The sequence below is a fragment of the Diadema antillarum genome, unplaced genomic scaffold (genome assembly GCF_040938485.1).
Source record: "Diadema antillarum isolate AM-2024a unplaced genomic scaffold, OU_Dant_1.0 seq00001373_RagTag, whole genome shotgun sequence".
NCBI lineage: Eukaryota > Metazoa > Echinodermata > Echinoidea > Diadematoida > Diadematidae > Diadema > Diadema antillarum.
In genome coordinates, this window is record NW_027272134.1 from 1,393,633 (window position 1) to 1,413,560 (window position 19,928).

Here is a 19,928-nt window from a genome sequence, read left to right on the forward strand (position 1 = left end):
GATAGATAGATAGGTGAAGGATAGATAGAAAGGTAGGCAGGTAGGCAGATAGCTGAATAGACATGAAGAAAGATAAATATTGTAAACATCAATATTTTTGCATGATTAATTTTACACAGCTGAGCAGCTCAAATACATATTCCTGGGTTCTTGAAATTGCGCTGTACAATTATCAATCCTTTTAAAATGTGCAGAGAAAATTGTGAAAGTATTTCGCAGGTTTTTAGAATTCCGGCTAACCAAAGTAGCCCGAAATATGGAAATATTTCTGTTTACAGTAGTAAATAAAACATATTTATAGATTTACTTGTCTAAGGATGACAATATCAGTCAATAACAGATGAGTTTTTTTCCCCCTCAGTCAAACAATTCCTTACAACATTTCCTTTTTTATCTATATCCCAAAAAACAAACAAACAAACTAGTATTAGCAACAATATCATAATATGATCTGGCCATTAAAGCTGAAAATGATAGTAGTATTTACATAATACAAACTAGTATTAGCAGCAATATCATAATACAATCTGGCCATTAGAGCTGAAAATGATAGTTAGTATTAACAAATTCTCTGTACATGGAGAAATTCTAATTTCATCCTTTTATCTTTCTGTTCATACTCTGGTAATCTATCCTTTCATCTATCTATACGTATATTTTCATATTCTGTCTTTCTATCTGTTCTTTGTGTATCTTTCTTTATGTTTTGTTCTTTATATTATCATAAATTTTTGTATTATTTCCTACAGTACTTTTGTCTAACTTGTTGACTTATCACTCTGCAGACTCTGGATCTCTTGCAAGCTCTGTGCACCGTAGAAGGTTACCAGTTCTCCAGGCTAGATGGCTCCACGCCCACAGCCAAGCGCCAGTCCATTGTGGAACACTTCAACAGTAGTTACGCCAAAGAGAGTGAGTACTGAGCACCAAGCCGTGAGCTAGCAATGAATGATGAACACCTCTTCCTATAGTGCTGCATTACAAACTTGTGAACAGAATGTTCTTCCTTTGGAATTCTATGAATTTTAAACATGAGTGCACATTGTACAACTAGAAGATTTTAACAGAAACTTGACCGTGGAAATTAATGTCAGTCAAAGTCTAATTTTCAGTTGTTATGTTTCATTGTTTACCTATGCTACAATGTATGTGGCACAGATCACTATTAATTAGCTTTATGATGACAATAAAGAAATGTTACAATGGTGTTAGCATGAAACACAAGTAATTGCCATATGAAAGCTAGGGCTGTTGCTCCTAAGTCAGTTCTACAAAGAAATGTTTGTATTGACATTGAGCTTGTGTGTGGTTTGTTCAGATTCTAAGGGAGACAATTAACTCTTGTGTGGTGACAGCAGAAACGAAAGTAAAACAAGAAACACTCACAAACTACTTCTCCAATATGCGGTCATGATGTATTCTTTATCTTTAGCATGTCAATCATTTTCTTCTTTTTCTGTGGTGTAACATATCCTTCCTGTGATTCTTACTATCCGAGAAAACCATTTCCTGTAGATTTACTGGGACATGTTGCTCTTCCTCCTGCTTTCAGCTGTATTCTTGCTCAGCTCCAAGGCCGGAGGCGTGGGCTTGAATCTGATTGGTGCATCAAGACTCCTCCTCTATGACATCGACTGGAACCCAGCCAATGATCTTCAGGTAAGCAATTACAGAACCAAATGTGGATGTGTAATTTGGAAATAAAGAAGTGCATGAAGTTCAAAAGACTGAGATGAGATAGTCATCTACCCCTCTAATGCAGGCATTTTCTTGTTTTCTTTTTGCCAAATTAGGGTCTTTGTTTGTTTGTTTGTTTGTTGTTGTTGTTTTTCTAATTCAGTGTCAGAAATGGAGTACTTTACCCCAGAATGCACCTTTGATTGACAGATACACATTATGCATTCCATAAGTTTACTGGCTGGACAGTAAAGCTGGATATTAAAGGCATAATTTACCATTTGCAGATGAAACAAAAACCCAGTATTATTGCTTCAAAATAGTTCTAAAATGTGAGCTAGGGATAGGAACAGCCAATGTAAAAATTTGAACCAGTATAATCGATGTTAAGTATTGTTAAATATACAAAATGTGAACAATAGTTGTAATAAAAATGTTTCCAGACTAAACCGTCTACAGTTATGGTTTAATGAGAAAAATTGTGATATCTCCTTATATTTTAGGCTTTATTGCAAAACTTTTTAATATATGGTAGGATGTTTTGTGATGCAACTGACCTAGACATATGCATCAAAAGTGATATCTTGGACATTTTTTAAATCCCTGCTCCCAAAGGTGAACAGGACCTTTAACAAGTTTATAGAGTTAATGCCTACAGTGAGTAGTAACTTACCATGCCAGGAATTGTAGAAGTGATGAAATTTGATGTCATTATTATCACAGGAGTTGTTACCCTGCAAAGAAAGAATGATGAATTTGCCTGGTGTACTAAGAATGACTATTAGTTTGCACAAGTGTTTTCTTTCATTTCTGTTGATGTTTCAAATGATTCTCTTCCATTCAGGCTATGGCAAGGGTGTGGCGTGATGGCCAGAAGAAGACAGTGCATATATACAGAATGATCACTGCGGTATGTCAAGCTCCACTCTGAGAAATGTTCATATATCATCTGTAGACTCCTAGACTGTATAATGTAGTATTCTTTCCTTTCTGGCTGTAGACAGGCAACATGCTCTGATGTTGTGTAATACTATTTCAGCTGATGTCCTTAGAGAAGGTAATATCTTAAAGGCTATTGGAAAGGCAGTTTTTCCAGTCTCCAAATTGTTCACCAACTATTTTAAGCTGATACTTCGATAGTAGATGACCGCCACTGTACAGATTAGAAAACAGCAAGAAGTTTTAGAGTCATAATATGCATAACATTGTTCAATGTATATTGCCTGGAACAGATATTGATGATGATTCATTTTATATATATGACAAGATTTTGTTCCTTCTCATTATTTGATGTAGCAAGGAATTGTGGCTGCTGAAAGCTGCTTCAAATCAAGAGAGAAAGAAAAGGGGACTGGAGATTCTATGTGTAATCCTTTCATAGGTGATGTTAGATAAAGTATCAGGGATATAATCTGAGATTATAGAAGCCCCATATGAACTAAATCATTTTGAAATGTTGAGAGTTTTTCTGCATCAGTAGGAAGAAATACTTCAAGCTTTCATCTCCCCTGCTCTGATGTGTCACAGGGCACGATTGAGGAGAAGGTCTACCAGCGCCAGATCAGCAAGCAGAGCCTGAGTGGGGCGGTGGTGGACACTAAGGATGCCGCCTCATCCGTCAAGTTCTCCCTTGAAGATCTCAAGGTATCCACCGTCCACTGCATCTCAAGAGAGCAGTTATGTAGTCTATGATAGGGAAGTATGTATGGACATGTGTATGTTTATGATGTGTGTATAATGTGTATGTGTATGTGTGTATGCATGTTTTTATTATGTGTGTACTCGTGTTTAAATGTGTAGTATGTTAATGTTGCAACCAGGTGTAAGGTAAGAGTGAACTGGAGACAGTAGATAGATAGTGTAATCCATTTAAGTGGATTTGTTAAGTATATACCCAATAAGTCAATGAAGAACTAAAGTTGGAAGATGGGAGCATTGTTGTCAAACATACAAAACTTGCATTACATCAAGAGATACCTGATTGTCAAAGATGAAAGAATTTATCGATAGAATAAAGATACCTGTAAAATACACCCACATACAGGCATACTTATACCTCTATTTAGTGTGTCCATAGCAGCAGCAGAATTGTGAGTAAAACATGGGAGATGGAAAATATAAACACTGACACTGAACCCTGTCTTCGTCACCAGGATCTGTTCACACTGCATGAAGACTGTGCCTGCATCACACACGATATGCTTGGCTGTGACTGCCAGGAGAACACAAGTAAAGGAGAGCAGTGTGAACAGGCCCCTGTACCCAAGGAACCAACTCGCAGAGCCTGCCAGCTTGGAAGACAGCAACCAGCAAGCATCAAGGTATTACTGATGAGATGTATATATATATCAAAATGATATAACTCTAGTCTGTAGGATATTACTCCTCCAAAATGATAATTGCGAGAAAGCACATTTGTTATATTTCTTTTCATACGTACAAAAACAGCAACAACATAATAATGATAATGATGATGATAATGATAATAATGATAATAATAATAATAATATTGATGATAATAATAATAATAATGATAATGATAATAATAATAATAATAATAATAATGGTAATAATAATAATAATAATAATGGTAATAATAATAATAATAATAATAATAATGATAATAACAATGATAATAATAATGATAATAATAATAATGATAATGGTAATAATAATAATAATAATAATAATAATAATAATAATAATAATAATAATAATAATAATAATAATAATAATAATAATAATAATAATGGCTATTTGTCTAGTGCATATGTCCACCTTTCGGTGCTCATGGCACTTCAGAATAGAAAAAAAAATTGTATAGGGCGTACATAATATGTATAAGATAATTTGTTTCAAATATGATTTTGAATACTCTCATTGTTAATGAAGCCATGTGCAAACTTTCTGGTAGCCAGTAGGAACTGGTTACTGTGGAGACATACGAAAAATGTGAATGATGGAAGTGAAGTAGTGTATTAATTTTAGCAATGATGTATTCCCAACAGAAGAACTTGTCCATGGGTGAGCTGAATGACTGGAGACATTACCCAGCACCACTTCAAGATGACTTCCAGGTGAGTCTTTTTATAGGGCTCACACCTGTAAATAATTATAATGGAATATCCCTGACTGCATCACAAAATCTTAACAAAGATACTAAAATAAATGAAGAAAAAACAAAAATCTGAAATGCAGTTTAGCAAAATACTGAATAGCTGCAGATATTGAGTATGAATTCCTCTACAAACTGCATTTTGGTTGGAAGATGAAAGCTTTTCTCATGGAATTTGAAGGGACAATATTTGATTGGGTGCATGTACTGAAAATATGTGATTTTTTTTTTTATAGTAAAAAGAACTCATAGTCTGGCTTTGCGAACCCTTGGACAGAATTTGAGCGGAAGAACCCCCCTTGGAAATTTGATGGATGAAAGGTTATATCACATGTTTTCTACGTTACCGAAGATGAAACACCTCATTTCTCCCAGCTATTTTACAGAATTTTTTGAATTTTGAATTTTAACACTCCTCTCTATGGGAAAATATTTACCCGTGTGAGTGGTAGACTAGCAATGTCCACAGGAAAGTTGGGATAATGAGATAAAAATCATTGCAGCGCCCTCTGTTGGGAAAGCCTTTTGCATTTTCATTAAATCTTCTAGTGAAGTCACTGATACTTGCTTGTGATCCCTTAAACAGCCATCTAACATGAGATCATGTAGTCTTGAGAGAGAGAGAGAGAGGGAGAGTGGAAAAAAAAAAACAGGAGAATTTGGGTTCTTCTTGTGTGTTTTCAATTTGTTAGTCTCTCTTCAAATACTGATGTTACTTTTGACAGATATTCAAAGAGGAAGAAAAAAAAAAAGCAAAGAATTGCAGGCACTACCACAAAGTGTGTGTGTAAAGTCAATGTTGTACAATGTAAGGATTGGACTTCATTCTCCTAAGTCACTTTATTTAGTTTGAAATTATGATCCTTACATTCATTTGTTTATTCATTAGTCATCTTTACTTTTCACCATGTTTATTTGTCTGTCTGTACCCATTGTCTATCTTTTACTCTTTTTGTCTTAAATACACATCCTCGACATCTAGTAAATGTGTACCCATCTACTTGTACTCTCCCTTTTAATTTTCTCTTCTCTCTCACTCCCTGTCTGTTTCTTTTATAGGACGAGTTCTTGCTTGCTGCCAAGGAGAGAATCACCTTTGTCTTCCAGAGTGAAACCAACATGACCACACCCCAGACAGCGCCCTCATAGGCTGGCCTCTTCCAGCAGGAGGACTTGGGGGAAAATGACAGCATCCCAAAGAAGAACATGAAGCTCAGGGATTTGATAATGAATGTATATTTATTAACTATCTTTTCATAATGCATTTCAATATGTATTCATTGTCAGTCAGACATATATTTTCCATTGGAACTTTATCAATCAAAATCTGTCTAATGACAACATGGGGCATGAGAGAAAAAATAGGCCAGAGAATCAGATTGTGATGTGAAGAAGTTGATTAGGAAAAGGACTGGAAAAGGGAAGATTCTTCTTGTCTTTTTAATCTTAAAGTTTGATGATGTCATCCCAGATGGTATACGAGGACATTTATTCCTGTGTTACACGTAGTCATTGGTCTCATCTGCTCTCAGTTCTCAGGTCACTCATACCTTGTATTTGATGGCTTGTTTCTTCCAGTACCCTCACGAGGGGTGGTGAGCAAGCACTTATGCAATGAGATGGTCAGTTTATATTCATTGCTATTAAAGGAGTATGTTTAAGGAATCAGCATAGAAACCACCTGCTAGGTGCCATTATCCTGTTGGAGACGAGTCCCGAGTATACTCGGGCAGGTGTCTATGGGAAATGCGTAGTGTAGCAAAATTAGACCATCCTCAACGGGTGATGTGACGATCAGTGGGACCGTGCTCTACAAGGTTAGCTTTCAATCTTTGTGAGAGCTACAACCTCTGTCAGTACTTTATTCATTGCAGATGCATCAAACTATATGTGAAATGGCACCTTAATTTTCTTTCTTTTTTTCTGTAGGTTGAAACTGCTTCTCATGCTTATTGTGCAATGTATTGGTATTTTTGTTTATAGAAATTTACCCACTATCAATTCTCAACAAGATATTTGTGACCTGCCACGACAAAAGGATCCTAAGTAGGCTGAGCTGAGAAAATGGAGTTTGAAGTCAGATCATCAAAATCGGTCAAAGCGATCAGATTTCTGTTTTTGGCATAATTTTTGTAGTCTAATGTATCGTCTATCACCTGCCAAAAATTTGAAGCTAGATGATTAAAGGAAAGGCAAGAAATTAGCGTTTTTTTCTGGGCTATGATTTTCCGACTTTCAGCGGAACAGAAATGTGTCCGAAGATTTGGATTTAGCGCCACAGATAGACTCCACCCTTAGCAATGAGGGAGTGATCTTATTGGTCAGCGTGTGGTATTCTGGTTATTAATTGGTCGTGCGTAGATCGCTGGCGCTAAGCTTGAATGAACATTGTGGAGGTTGCTAGGAGCATGCCTTCTATTGTCAAGAGGTGAACACTGTCTTGCTTCCCCTTGATCATGAGAGCATCGGAAGAAAAACTTTGAAGGCGATTTTCTCGAAACGCTGATTTCCTAAACCACTTGACATGGGCTGATAAAATCCTTGATATCTCTGCAACCAAGTACTTTTATGAGTGGTGTTATACATGAAATTAAAGTGGAAGAGTAAGGGAATAACATCATGTCATTTTCAGAAAATTGTCCTCCCCCAAATTTTTTATCTTCTTCTTGTAGCGGGTCACATACATCAACCATACTAAGTCTATGGTAGTGCTCATCGTGTTGTGAGAATGTACTGAAAAACAAGGAATTTTCGCGTGCATTTTAATTTCGCGAATTTCGCAAGCGCCAAGATTCGCGAAATTAAAATGCACGCGAAAGTTCTTGTCTACACAATATGCATTGAATGCCAGTAGCAGTTTGCGAAAATTTCATGCCGCAAAAAAGGCCGTCGGCTCCAATTCGCGAAAAATTCATGCCGCGAATATATCATGTTTTACAGTATCATGATGGTGCAAGTAATGCATCATATAAGTAAACTGTATTCATTGGAAGAGGAGGCATGTACAGGCTTAAAATGATCACTCATGTTGCACAGAAGATGTTAACAGGGAGCTCAAGATATTCATGACACAGATGTTTAGAGGAAAATAAACCTGTTCTGCGCATGCACAAAATGGCTGATATAAATCGATCTTGCATCGTCTCAGTTTTATACATGATCTGTTCTGAGCTATTTTTGCGTCCGCTCAAAGTCACGCCACAGAGAGCTGCTTGATGCAGTGATCCTATGGGGGCACCATTTTACTTTGTATAGGCGGCATCCTTGCGAAATCTCAAAGCTACTTTGCAACACAATGCAGGGATAAAGGAGAAAAGTCAACACAAATACCATCTTAAAAGTTCCCTAATATTAGTTTGTGGATGTACCGGGTATTGTATGCCAGGAAAAGTAAATGCTTTTAACAAAAGATATTAAAAACCGGGTATAATGTAAAGGATATTTACATTATTTTTGAAATCCTGCACTGCTGAGAACCAGAACAGTGGGCCCCTACATGCTGAGTTCCATCACCATTGATTAGTCCTGGAAGCTGTTGATATTATTGTGCCATAGAAATGTTACTCTAAACAGTAAAACAATATGTGGTTCTGTTGCATCCATTGTAAATGAAATAAACAGCATTTCAGAGTATGAGTACTATGCCAATAAATCTATTTAAATAAAAAATAATCTAAGACACCATCTTCATTTAATGCTTACACATTATTTGGTGTGTGGTGAGTTTGCATTGTGAATATGGCATGTGCCGGCATTACTTTTTGCACACATTGGTATAAATAATGATACATTAAATCATACACAAATGGATAAGGAGAGATGTGTGTGTTGTGTGTGTGAGGGGTGTTTTCGATCGAAATGGGGTGGGGTGGGTCATTGTTGTGTATGTGTGTGTGTGTGTGTGTGTGTGTGTGTGTGTGTGGTGATACATCAGGACCCCAAATTGACAGGAAGGAGATGGAAATCTGGAAGAATATCACGGCAGAGAGGTGCCCTCTAGTAGCAAATGCCCTTTGCCGTCGTACTGCTATGCACCAATTCTCACATATGTTTATACATAACATTTATATGATAGTGCTATTTCCAGCCATAAGGGGAAATGTGGAATAAATCATGGTAGTTTGGGGGAATTTTGATAAAAAGCATGAAAATATTCAGAAAAAATGCAAATATTGCCCTTTTTGAAATATTATGCATCAATATGGGCTTAATGCAGATTTGAACTGACAAGAGCACAAAATGCATCTTATACCACTAAATTCTATATGTTAATGAGAACATACAACTCTTTTTTGGAAAAAGCAGATATACCTAAATTCCCTCAATGACCCGTTTTCTATGCACATCCAATATATACACCCATTTTTTTTTTTTTGCCTTGATGGTACAGTCCTCAATCTATACACACTATGCCATCTGTGCCCTACTGTGGAGTAGTCCTAAAGCCCCAGATGAATAATAAGGCTTTGAAAAACATTGTCAAAACCTTAAGGGGAATAAAAATTTCCCCTTTGGACAGACGTATATTCGGTCTGTTGGTGCTTTTATACTACTTTATACTGTATATGTATGTTTTATATATATATATATATATATATATATATATATATACATTTTTTTTATACGGGAATATGATATATGTATAACGACTATATATCAATTCATACATACATGTATACATATGTAAATATATTTGTAGAATATTGTAATTCTTGGTTATATTCTTACAGCATAACTAAATGGCTATTTTTGAATTCAAATGATTATATTTTAATATTCATGGGCTTTGGAAACAGGGGGCTTTGGTCTGAAAAAAGTAGTGATTAAAAGCAAGTAAACAAAATTGGGAAAAAGTCACAACGCCCATATTTTTCGAACGATCTGTCGGGGGGGGGGGGGGGGGGGGGGTTAATTACTGTTGACAGGCTTATATGCATTCCCAACCCCCCAATCCCCCACTGTTCTGTTTAAGAGGACTAGAACCCAAGCATAAACACATGAATTGAGTGAATGCTGCAAAATTAGTAGAACACATAGTGAAAGATGGCAGAAAATACACAATCCATTGAAATTTATGACTTATGAAAATTTTGGTGCTGCAATCTCTCAATGGATGAGAATATTAACATCACATTATGACATCATGTCAAAAAACAATATTTAGACAATATAAAGAGAATTCCACAAATTTTCATTTTTCTTTATTGAAAAGTACACAATCATTCCCTTTTACTTGTCAGTGACTGATATAAGGGTAATATTATTCCCCCTGCTTTCTGAAAGAATTAAGTCAAGTGTTCATGCTCGAAAAGGGAAAATATGTCAAGTTTTCTTTATATTTTGTTTATCATTTTTCCCACACATCACATCGCCAAATAGTCTAATGCTCATCCAGCAATGACGGCACCAAAGATTTTGAAATTCATACCCTTTCACCTAATTGTCTGATTTTCCTCTAACTTTCACTGTGTTGTACTAAAATTGTGTTTCATTCCCCTTCAAAGCGAGCGTTTTGTCAGATGGCAACTCGTCGCTCGTGAGGGGTACGGTTGCACTGGCTCTTTTGGATTTTTAACATTTAGCGCCTAGCGCCATCAGCGATGAGCACCTCTAGCGCTCCAGAGGAGAGGCGAAGCGAAGCCAGCATGCAGCCCGCGCGCTCCGACCAGGGATCCCCGCGCCACGCACGTAGACCACTCTTTCTTTCGTTCAATTCAGCCGAAACGTACGGTACCTACGTACATTGTACGTGAGCGAGAAATCACACTCCTCGGCCTCTTCGCCTCCTCATCCAGGAAACCCACCGCGTGAAGGTAACTATCTGTACCTGTTTGTGCTTTCTACTTTCTGTTTGTAGTGTCATGCTTTGTAAATTGCACCCAAACGCATTTATATATTCCAATTCCAATAATTGTGTGTTATTAACCGTGCAATATCTGCACAGTGGAGAGATTCAATCGTCAATGGTGTCCTGGGGGGCATTTCATGAAGCATTTTTGTCCGACAACTTGTCGGACAAATTTGCTCCCAGCCAATCAGATGCAAGGATTTCAGTAGCTTTTAAATTTTGTCAGACGAAATATCTGACAAAACGCTTCATGAAATGCCCCCCTGAAGTTTACCTTGCCCGGCCGTGTGCTCGATCTGATACTCTTACCTAACCTAAGTCATTCGGATATCTAGGGGGCCTACAAAACTAGACCTAGGCTCCGTTTTCACAAGTTCCACCACTCTCCAGCACTGCATAAACTTTAGTCTTTACTGCGGAACGATATGCTCCAGTTGTGCAGTTGCACGCCAAAACGTATGTAGAAAATATGCAGAGTTATAGCCTTCATAAAACGTCCTTTTCCTGGATAGATTACTAGGTATTCTGTTGACCGAAAGATCGGTCTGTATCTGTCCGTCGGGGAATGTTCCGCGGAGACTGCGTCTGGCTTCACGGATCCCCTCCGTATACAGACCGAAGTCAATGATGCCAGCTACTGTGTGGCAGTAGCGCACAGATAAAACGTTACGATAAACCAAATTACAGGCAGCTTTTTTACATTCAAACAAGTTTGACATGATATGACACATTATGCAGCAATATTTGGGGTTAATTTCTCACATTTTGCAATCGAAATACTCACAGTAACGCGGTTATAATGCAGAAATTTTATCCATATCGCAACATCGCCGTTCGCTAGCTGTAAGTCGCCATTTTGAATCTGTAAACCAATCACATGTGAGGTACTTTATTAAGTAAAAAAAACACGTAGAAACTACCTCGCATGTGATTGGCTAATAGATTCATACTGTATGTTTCTGCAGTTTGAACGTGACGACGCGACGGGCTGGTTGATGTGTGTTTTGCGTTGAAAATTCGACCGAAATATTGGATTATTCATTAATCTGGTGAGTGTAGTCTATTCTTGAATAGTTGATTTAACTATTCAAGCTTAAATTTGCCGACCTAGGGCCGTGAATTAGACGCAATCGAGAAGGGTGAGGTACCTCACCCAATTTTCCATAGAGACAGTGGTTAAGAACATCCACACAGCAATGGGTACTACAACCTTCCGTCTGTCTACGGAGGACGGCGTTAATGGCAAAATACAAAAGAGTCCTCCGGACAGACGGATCTTTCTGTCTAGGTATTCTGTTGCACCACGTCGCATCTGGAACTCTAACTAGGGTGTCTGGAGCATATTTGTAACTTTTGAAATTCTGTGAGAAACGAATTGTGAATTATTTCATATGAAAGAGAATTATATCATTAAGACATATTTCAAATTTCATGGCGAAATGATGTTTCTATCTTGAGAAATTTAACTTTGAAATCACAGCAATATCACCCCCTTTTTTTACGAGCACGCATGAAAATGTGACCCAAATCATGTTTGCAAACAACGCCAAAAAGCTGCATTTTTATGTGGATCCCCAGTGATCAGATAATGAGCGTACAGCGGTTAGAAATGCGTAACAAGCGCAGAAGCCACTCCCCCTATGTGTTGTCATACCCTGTGTGCGCTGCGTGCGTACGTACGTGCTCGGTATTCAGTTTACATTCGATTCACATGTACCGTATTGAGCGCCCTACAACACGTACGAACCCCCGCGTATGTATGCAGGCGCAGCTAAAATAGCAGCTAGCAGCAGCTAGGCAGCCCTGCCGGTAAAATTCGGAGAGCCGAGCGGAGAGCATCGCGATTGTAGGCCAGGGCAGCCGGCATGGCGAGCATGGTTCGAAGAAATATGCAGTCAATTGTCAAGAGCAGGTGCACGCAGCTCGCGTGAAATGTACAAGCTACAACCTCTACAGCCTCAGGCTTGGAATTGATGCCACATTACCACTATTCGTACATGCAAAAATGGCCAAATAAGAGTCTTCCGAAATCTTTTCCACGCCCTTTTTGTCGATCGGGTGTTCGTAATACACCGCTGCCGCTACCACCACAGTAACGTTAGTTAAGGCCTACTTCGTTCGCACTTGGCTAAGCGGACATGATTGTATTCACAACCGACTTCTCGGCTTAGTGCCAGTGACTCAAGCATTGCGAGTGCACTTTCGAAATATAAATGAACAACGATAAGATCATAGGCAACCAATCCACAAGTAAACTTATAATAGTAGACAGAAATTTAGTAGAGTCTAGGTCAGTGTTTTGCAAGACGTACGTAATTTGTGAGCGTGACTGTATCCGATATGTACAGTACAGAGTGCATGCTATGTGTGATGCGTGTTGTAGGAGCTATCGCAAGCGACAGCCCAGTTTCCTGCCTCGTGATATGCACATTATACACAACACATATACGCACACACGTAGTGACACACACACAGAGGTAGCTCTTTGCTGGCAGCATCTGGCGCGCGCCGCATGCGCACGCGATCCATCCCCACACTCCGCAGAGGCCATGTGGTTTTAGACGGCGATGCGTAATCAAATTTACATATGCATTAGCCCCTTCGCGCGAAGTTACTATGGATTCTTGCATACGAAGCCCCGCCTAAAACGTTCGCTGTGACCAAAAAATTATTGCAAGGGGTATCTTCAAGGCGATATCCCCACACCTAGGCCTGGAGCTAGCGAAAAACCATCGGATTCAGCATGTCCTCAACTGTCTCACGGCGATACAAATACCGAAGCAGACGCTGAGATATGGGGATAGATGTGCTTCTATCGATTTTTACATCAATTTATCGTTGGATTCATGTACCGCCATTCTGATAGGATATGGAGAAAAACTTCCTCTTTCATATGATACCAAATTTGTCAGGATTTGTTAATGGCATGGTCTGGGGATTTGGCAATAAAGGCGAAATTTGGCTAAAAAATGCTGGGTCAAAACAGCGTAGGTGCGCGGCACCATTGTATTCTATGGGACTTGCGTGTTATAAGATAGGGGCGCGTTTTGGTCGAGGGTTAGCAGTGCGCGATCAGACACCCTACTCTAACTGTTAATGTTACCTGGGCCCTGGCCTACAAATTTATACCAACATGTAGGCCTAAATTACTAGAGCCTAGCTAGAGAGGTCTACCACGCAGTCCCACTTTGGAATGTAACAACCACAATACCTTCCCAAATCTCAACTGAGGACCTCTCTAACTTTTCCAGCAACTTTGTGAATGATGTGTAACACATTGTGGAGGCTGGGCACCTTCGTGAATGTTTCTAAAACTAGACAGATAAATGGCGCTATACAACGAATACACCTTGTAAATGCGGCGCTACTCCACTATTGTACTTTTGTACTTCCTCATCAAATGGTTTCAAAGCATGCACAAACTTTCCTTAGTTATTCAGTAACCTGTAATAATGGCATCCGAGTCTCCAAAGTTACATAACTTAATGCAATGTAAGTTTTAACACTTTCCGACAAGTGTCAGGAAATCTTGATTGCTTGAAATGCAGCTCTGTACACAAGCAATCGGCACATGTACGAATATGTTCAGCGCATGCAAAAAGTGTCAATCGTTTGATCTGATGTAGTGATCACAGGGGCTTTTTCTCTGGTGTCTTTGAAAAGCTACAATGTAGTAAAAATATTTGTTTTCCCTTTTTTTTCAGCCAATTTTTGCTGTAGCGGTTGTAGCTTCTGTAGAAATTAGCGATTGATCGTGTGTATGTGCAGCCCCTTACATCTTTCTCTTTCCTTTTTTTTAAATTCTATCTTCTTTTCTTTCCCTCCTATCTATAATTTCTTTGTGGCTCTCCTTATGTCTAACTTTCTCAATTTCCTATTCAATCTTACATTCTGCCTAATCGTTGTTTCCTTTACTCTGGTTATCTCTCCCTCCATCTACAATTGTACCTTTCCTTTTTTCCCCTCCAGTAGCTTTTTCTCATGTTTCGTTTTGACATAATATAAATTTACATCCTTTTCTTTATTTCCTTTTCAACCTGAATACCGTACAATGTAATTCTTTCTTACCTTCCTATTCATCTTTACTTTCATCTAGTTTTGATTGATCTCTCATTCTATTATTATGTTTAGATACCATGTAGTTTCTTTAGTCCTACACCAGCTAGACAAATCCAGCATCATGCCAAGTTTGACTATTCCACTGCACTGTCCTGGTAGTGTTGGTGTGTGAAGGGTCATAAACTGTCTGCTGGTAAAGTTGTTTACAGTGTTTGTAGGGCTGCCAGTGAATGTCATGTATAATACGTAACTACTGTGAAAGGAGATGGCAACTTCTTGTTACAGCAGTTGCGTCGCAGCCAAAACATGGCCACTCAGCCTGAAAGAGAAGCATGTGCTTGCTAATTGGGCTGAACTCACAAAGTTGTATGCAGACTGACTGACTATACGAACTATCAACTTGATGTGTAATGCAGCTTCTACTAGGAGTATTGGCTGCAGTGCAGAGTACAAAAGATCTGAGACAAGCAAGATGCTTTGTAGCACCCCCAAGCTTTCTGCAAATCTCCTCATGCTCGTGGAGCCCTGAAAGGGTAGGCCCTAATGCCAGGAGAGGTTTTGTAGAGTCTGGCCTCTTTTATGAGGGTAATGAAGAATGATGTACATTGTAGCTCTTGATGTTCATAAATTGAAGATAGTTATGATGCAAGGTGACAGTCTGGAGGTGGTGTTGTGAGGTTATGTAGGCTGAAGCAAGTGCTTACCCACATGTTCTGTCTCCAGAATTTCACCTTTATTTAATGATTTAAAAAGAAAGCTATGATATTCTATCATGGTTGGTGTGGTACATTTTCTTGAAATCAACTAGAGATTCTCGGCTTGAGTGCAGTAAAAAATGTCGCGTCCATTACACATTGCCTGAGCCTGAAAGATCTTTCTCTTTTGAATATGATGGAAGTTATATGACGTGAATACGATGGGAGTTCTAAAAATATGTTCATAACTCCTCTATGAAGCGACAAAGTATGTGTTAGATTTATTTTTATCAAGTAAAAAGCACTGAGACTTCGTAAAATCACAAGATATTAAAGGTCATATTTGTTGACCCGTTAATATAAAGTTCTTTGAAATCTCTTCATGTGTGAATGTTCAATACAAAACAGCAAGCACGTAACATTAAAACTGACAGATATGTTAGTGCACAAGTAACCATTCATTTGTGCTTACTTTATATTTTTATGAAATTGGAAGTAACTTGTGCAAAAGTTATCAGATTGCCAGGAAGCCAGACAGAAAGCAGCCTTTTATGAGTGTGTTCCCTGTTTAGTATTAAAAAGTTCTGTGGTTTCAAAAGGCTGAGGTTGCATTCATTAAGCACTTACTGGTTGCACAATGGTAGGTGATAGTTGGATTTTATATCCCCTTTCATCATAATACAGAGCTGCCAAGTCTCCCTGATTTCCTAGGTGACTCTTTGAAATTTTAATATGTCTTCATTTTCTTGCAATAGAGTATGAAAATCTCCCTGATTAGAGAAATATTTGTACCTATTGATATGCATACTTAAATGTCCATGTAACACTCATTTACATGTACATTATCTTCCAATTGCCCTTTGGAAGCCCTGTGATTGTGATAGGAATGTTAGCAGCCCTGCATATTATCTTATAAAACTGTGTTTGTTTAGGAGAATCAGTTCTGGTGAATCTAACTAAAAGTTGGCACTCTGTCTGAATGCAGGTCTGATGCATGTGATGTACATTATAAATGAGATTGTAAAGAATATTACAATAATTAGTTTGTGACTGAAAAGGTCACGTTGTGGAAATTAGAAATTTGCTGCTGATAATAAACAGAACCATAAAGCATATTAAATACTGTTCCAGTCTTTTAAAATCTCTACTCTACATGTCATTCATTTAATAGCAATCCATCTTCACCTAATTAAAGGTCAGGCATTCTGAAAGATGGCGGATACTAACAGAACTTTCCAGATTTCTGGGGATGCATTGTACCTGTGTAATACCTTTGTGAAAGGCATGAGAAGGTCATATCAAGAGCCGTTTTACTGGCACCCACATGTGGTACTGTGCCTCAGACAGCTAAAACTAAAGGGTACACAATGTACACTGTACAATGCATGCTGGCTTCATAGTTTGCAGAGAATCCACTGTAGTGATGGGACACACACCCTCTTTCTCTTCCTCTTGATTGGCTGATGCGTTGGGGGCTTGGCATTTGCATATGAATAACAGCTGTTCAAGCCAAAACCTGAAGGTTTTTCATCAATAACAACGTGGCACAGTTTGCACTCTGTTGGAGTCCCTAAATTGCACAGTTCTGAGGTTAAAATTGCGCAGCAGTGAACGGCTTTCATTGAATCTTGGTGCTGGTTGACCAATTCCCCAGTCCTTTGTGAGTGTTGTGTTGTTCTTGCTTTTGTTCCAGTGTATTGATTTAACTTTTAGGTCAGTACTTAATTTGAAAATGCCTTGCATGCCTGATTTTAGTGTTACATGGGTTGGATTTTGAATGTATGACATTAACATTGTGTCATGTACAATGTATGTACAGCAGTGGTTTGACTACAGTATGTGATGTTCACACCACAGTGTGATCAAGGTATAATTATGTGCTCTGAGTGAAAAAGAGATTGACACAAGTAAAACTCACAGATTAACCAGTAATCCTTTAGAAGCATAATGGAGCTATGAGCTTTATGAGAGTTGAAATGTAAGGTGGCATGGTAAATGTACTTGTATCACAACATTCAGTTCCATGTTTACAAGGATGTATATTATAGCATAGACCTGATATTATTATTTTTAAATTTCTGTGAAACGAGAAGACACACTCCTTGAAAGTAGAAAATGAATATGAACATGTTTTTTTTTTTCTTTGATAGCATATACACTGTAGGGTGTACTGTATTTTTATTTGAGCTTGAATGTGACCAGGGAAGCATTTTTACTGTCAAATGTTGTACATGATGCCTTTTGGCTGGCTCACATTCATGCTACAGCAGTATTTTCAAAATGGTGCCCTGGTTTACAGTAAAAATCATCTTATCTCTGAGTGAGATTCCATTTGTCTTGTGTCCCTCTAGAAGCCAAATGATGAATGGCAGAGTAGTATGTGATACTTTTCTTGTCATGACCCTGCTTATAGTGTGCACACCTACACTGTACACTATTTGCTGTATCCAAAGTCAACCCACAAACTGCAAAGTATGAATATATTTCCATGCTTTGCAGAATTCAGGAGACCGCATCTGTAAGCAGGCTTCCAGACTGCTATTGCTGTTGAATGTAAATTTTATTTCATCTTCTTTAGATTTTGTTTAATCCTTTATTCCCCCCGCTGTCTGCTCAGTGCAGTAAGTGCCTCAGGTCGAATGTACACAAGAAAAGAAAACAGGACAATGTGGCCAGTTTATGTTGTGTTTAACTAAATTGTACTCTATGCCTGCAGAAATTCATGGATGTTTCTTGAATTAATGTGTTTTTGTAGAAATGCAATAAAACTGTAGGAGTGAAATATATGGAATGTTGCATCATAATTGATGATTAAGAGCAAGTAGAAAAAGAGAATGGTATGGCAGGGCGGCACACTACCCAATTTTTTCTACTGGTCCAACCTGACTGTCGGACCAGTAGGTAGGCCCTACCCAGATACTTCATTCTTTACTGGTCCATTCCTGAAAAAGTTACTGGTCCCACGGTGATTTTCACTGGTCAAGGACCATCGGACCAGTGCCAGTGTACAGCATTGGATATGGATACGTACAGTTGTAGAGCATGCAAAGCACTTGGAATGCAAGTGTTTACATGCAAGTCATTACTGTTGACAGATAATTCTGTTTCCCAGTCTATGATATGTGTCTTTTGTATGTATTCTCCTTCACACACATCACAAAACTTGTGTGTGTGTACACACACACATATGTGTATGTGTGTGTGTGCACATACACATATACCACACACACCACATACCACACACACCACATACCACACACACCACATACCACACACACACACACACACACACACACACACACACACACACACACACACAATCTTTACTTGTAGCATCAGCACTTCTCCTTGAGGCCACTCATGTTCAAAATTACTGTGAATACAAAATGCCAGCTAGTTTCAAACTTGTATAATATTTCACAAATTGGAATTTTTAACGATTCTATGAGTGATTGGATTCGCCATCAATACTGCAGTGACGAAATGAGAAATAAGTAAATGTTGTACTACTCATTGCACATCTATCTTGGGGGGGGGGGAAGAGTTAGTGATATCCCATTAAAGAAACAATATGCACTGTACAGCAATTTTGTGTTAAGATGCGAGGCAATATTTTGATGAGTTTGTTAGTTCACAAATACTAGATGAATGAAATCCACAAAAATTAAAACACAAACACACATTGAGATCACCAAGATTTGTTCTCACATTATTCTTGTTTCATTTATTTTGAATATTCTCTTTTTAGGTCAAAGATGACTCCATGTACTGTAACCTAACTCGTGAATGATGCACTATATTTGCCATTTCTTAATTAAAAATAAGATCATAGTATTGTATGTACATTAGCCTATTTTGAAGTTACACAAATGTCTTGACAATATCAACAGAAGAGGTTGGCCAATTTGTCTAAAACCATGCAAATATGGTAAAAAATCAATGACTTCTTTCAGCATTAACATACAGGTTGGTAATGATTGAAATGTCAAGCTGTTTTGAGGGCCTGAAGTTACTGGTGCATTTTCTGCTCCAATTTGAATTGAAACATGGTGTAGAAAGGACATCTAGACCTTCACTTGATCTAATTTCAGCACTTCTTTCAGTATGATTGTGAGTCTGGGGAAACCTCCAGCTGTTCTGCAAAAAGGGCACATCAGCACCACATTATCTAGTCAGACTTGAAGTTAAAGGTAAAAACATAGTTTCCATATGCCTGCAGAAACTGTCTATTTTTGCTCTAAAAACGATAGAAATGCATGCATACGAAATGTGTGAAATGATGCTGTGACATTAAATCATTTCCATCGGGTAGCAATGAAAATACAAAATGTTAGCCAGAAAAAGGTATGCAACAGTACTGTCACCTGCGAATAATATCCAATCTTGGTTGCTGCGTAATGTTTTATAATCAATTATCGATAATCAACAAATTGGGCAACAGCAGATCAATCATCACGTAATGTTCCATCTACCACAACTGAACAGTGTGGGTGCATTGGGAATAAAAGTAGGGTACTAATGTTAACTTTAATCT

At 38.2% G+C, this 19,928-nt stretch overlaps 1 protein-coding gene across 1 annotated transcript in view; it reads left to right on the plus strand.

Annotated features, from left to right (window-relative positions):
• LOC139708801 (DNA repair and recombination protein RAD54B-like) overlaps window positions 1–5,941 on the plus strand; it is a 291,148-nt gene extending 285,207 nt beyond the window's left edge. Inside the window, exons 17-23 of the mRNA XM_071620750.1 lie at window positions 786–912; window positions 1,553–1,659; window positions 2,522–2,587; window positions 3,205–3,321; window positions 3,831–3,998; window positions 4,686–4,754; window positions 5,852–5,941. Coding sequence (XP_071476851.1) covers window positions 786–912; window positions 1,553–1,659; window positions 2,522–2,587; window positions 3,205–3,321; window positions 3,831–3,998; window positions 4,686–4,754; window positions 5,852–5,941 — 744 coding nt within the window. The remainder of the gene's footprint in view (window positions 1–785; window positions 913–1,552; window positions 1,660–2,521; window positions 2,588–3,204; window positions 3,322–3,830; window positions 3,999–4,685; window positions 4,755–5,851) is intronic.
• The last annotated feature ends 13,987 nt before the right edge of the window (window positions 5,942–19,928 follow it).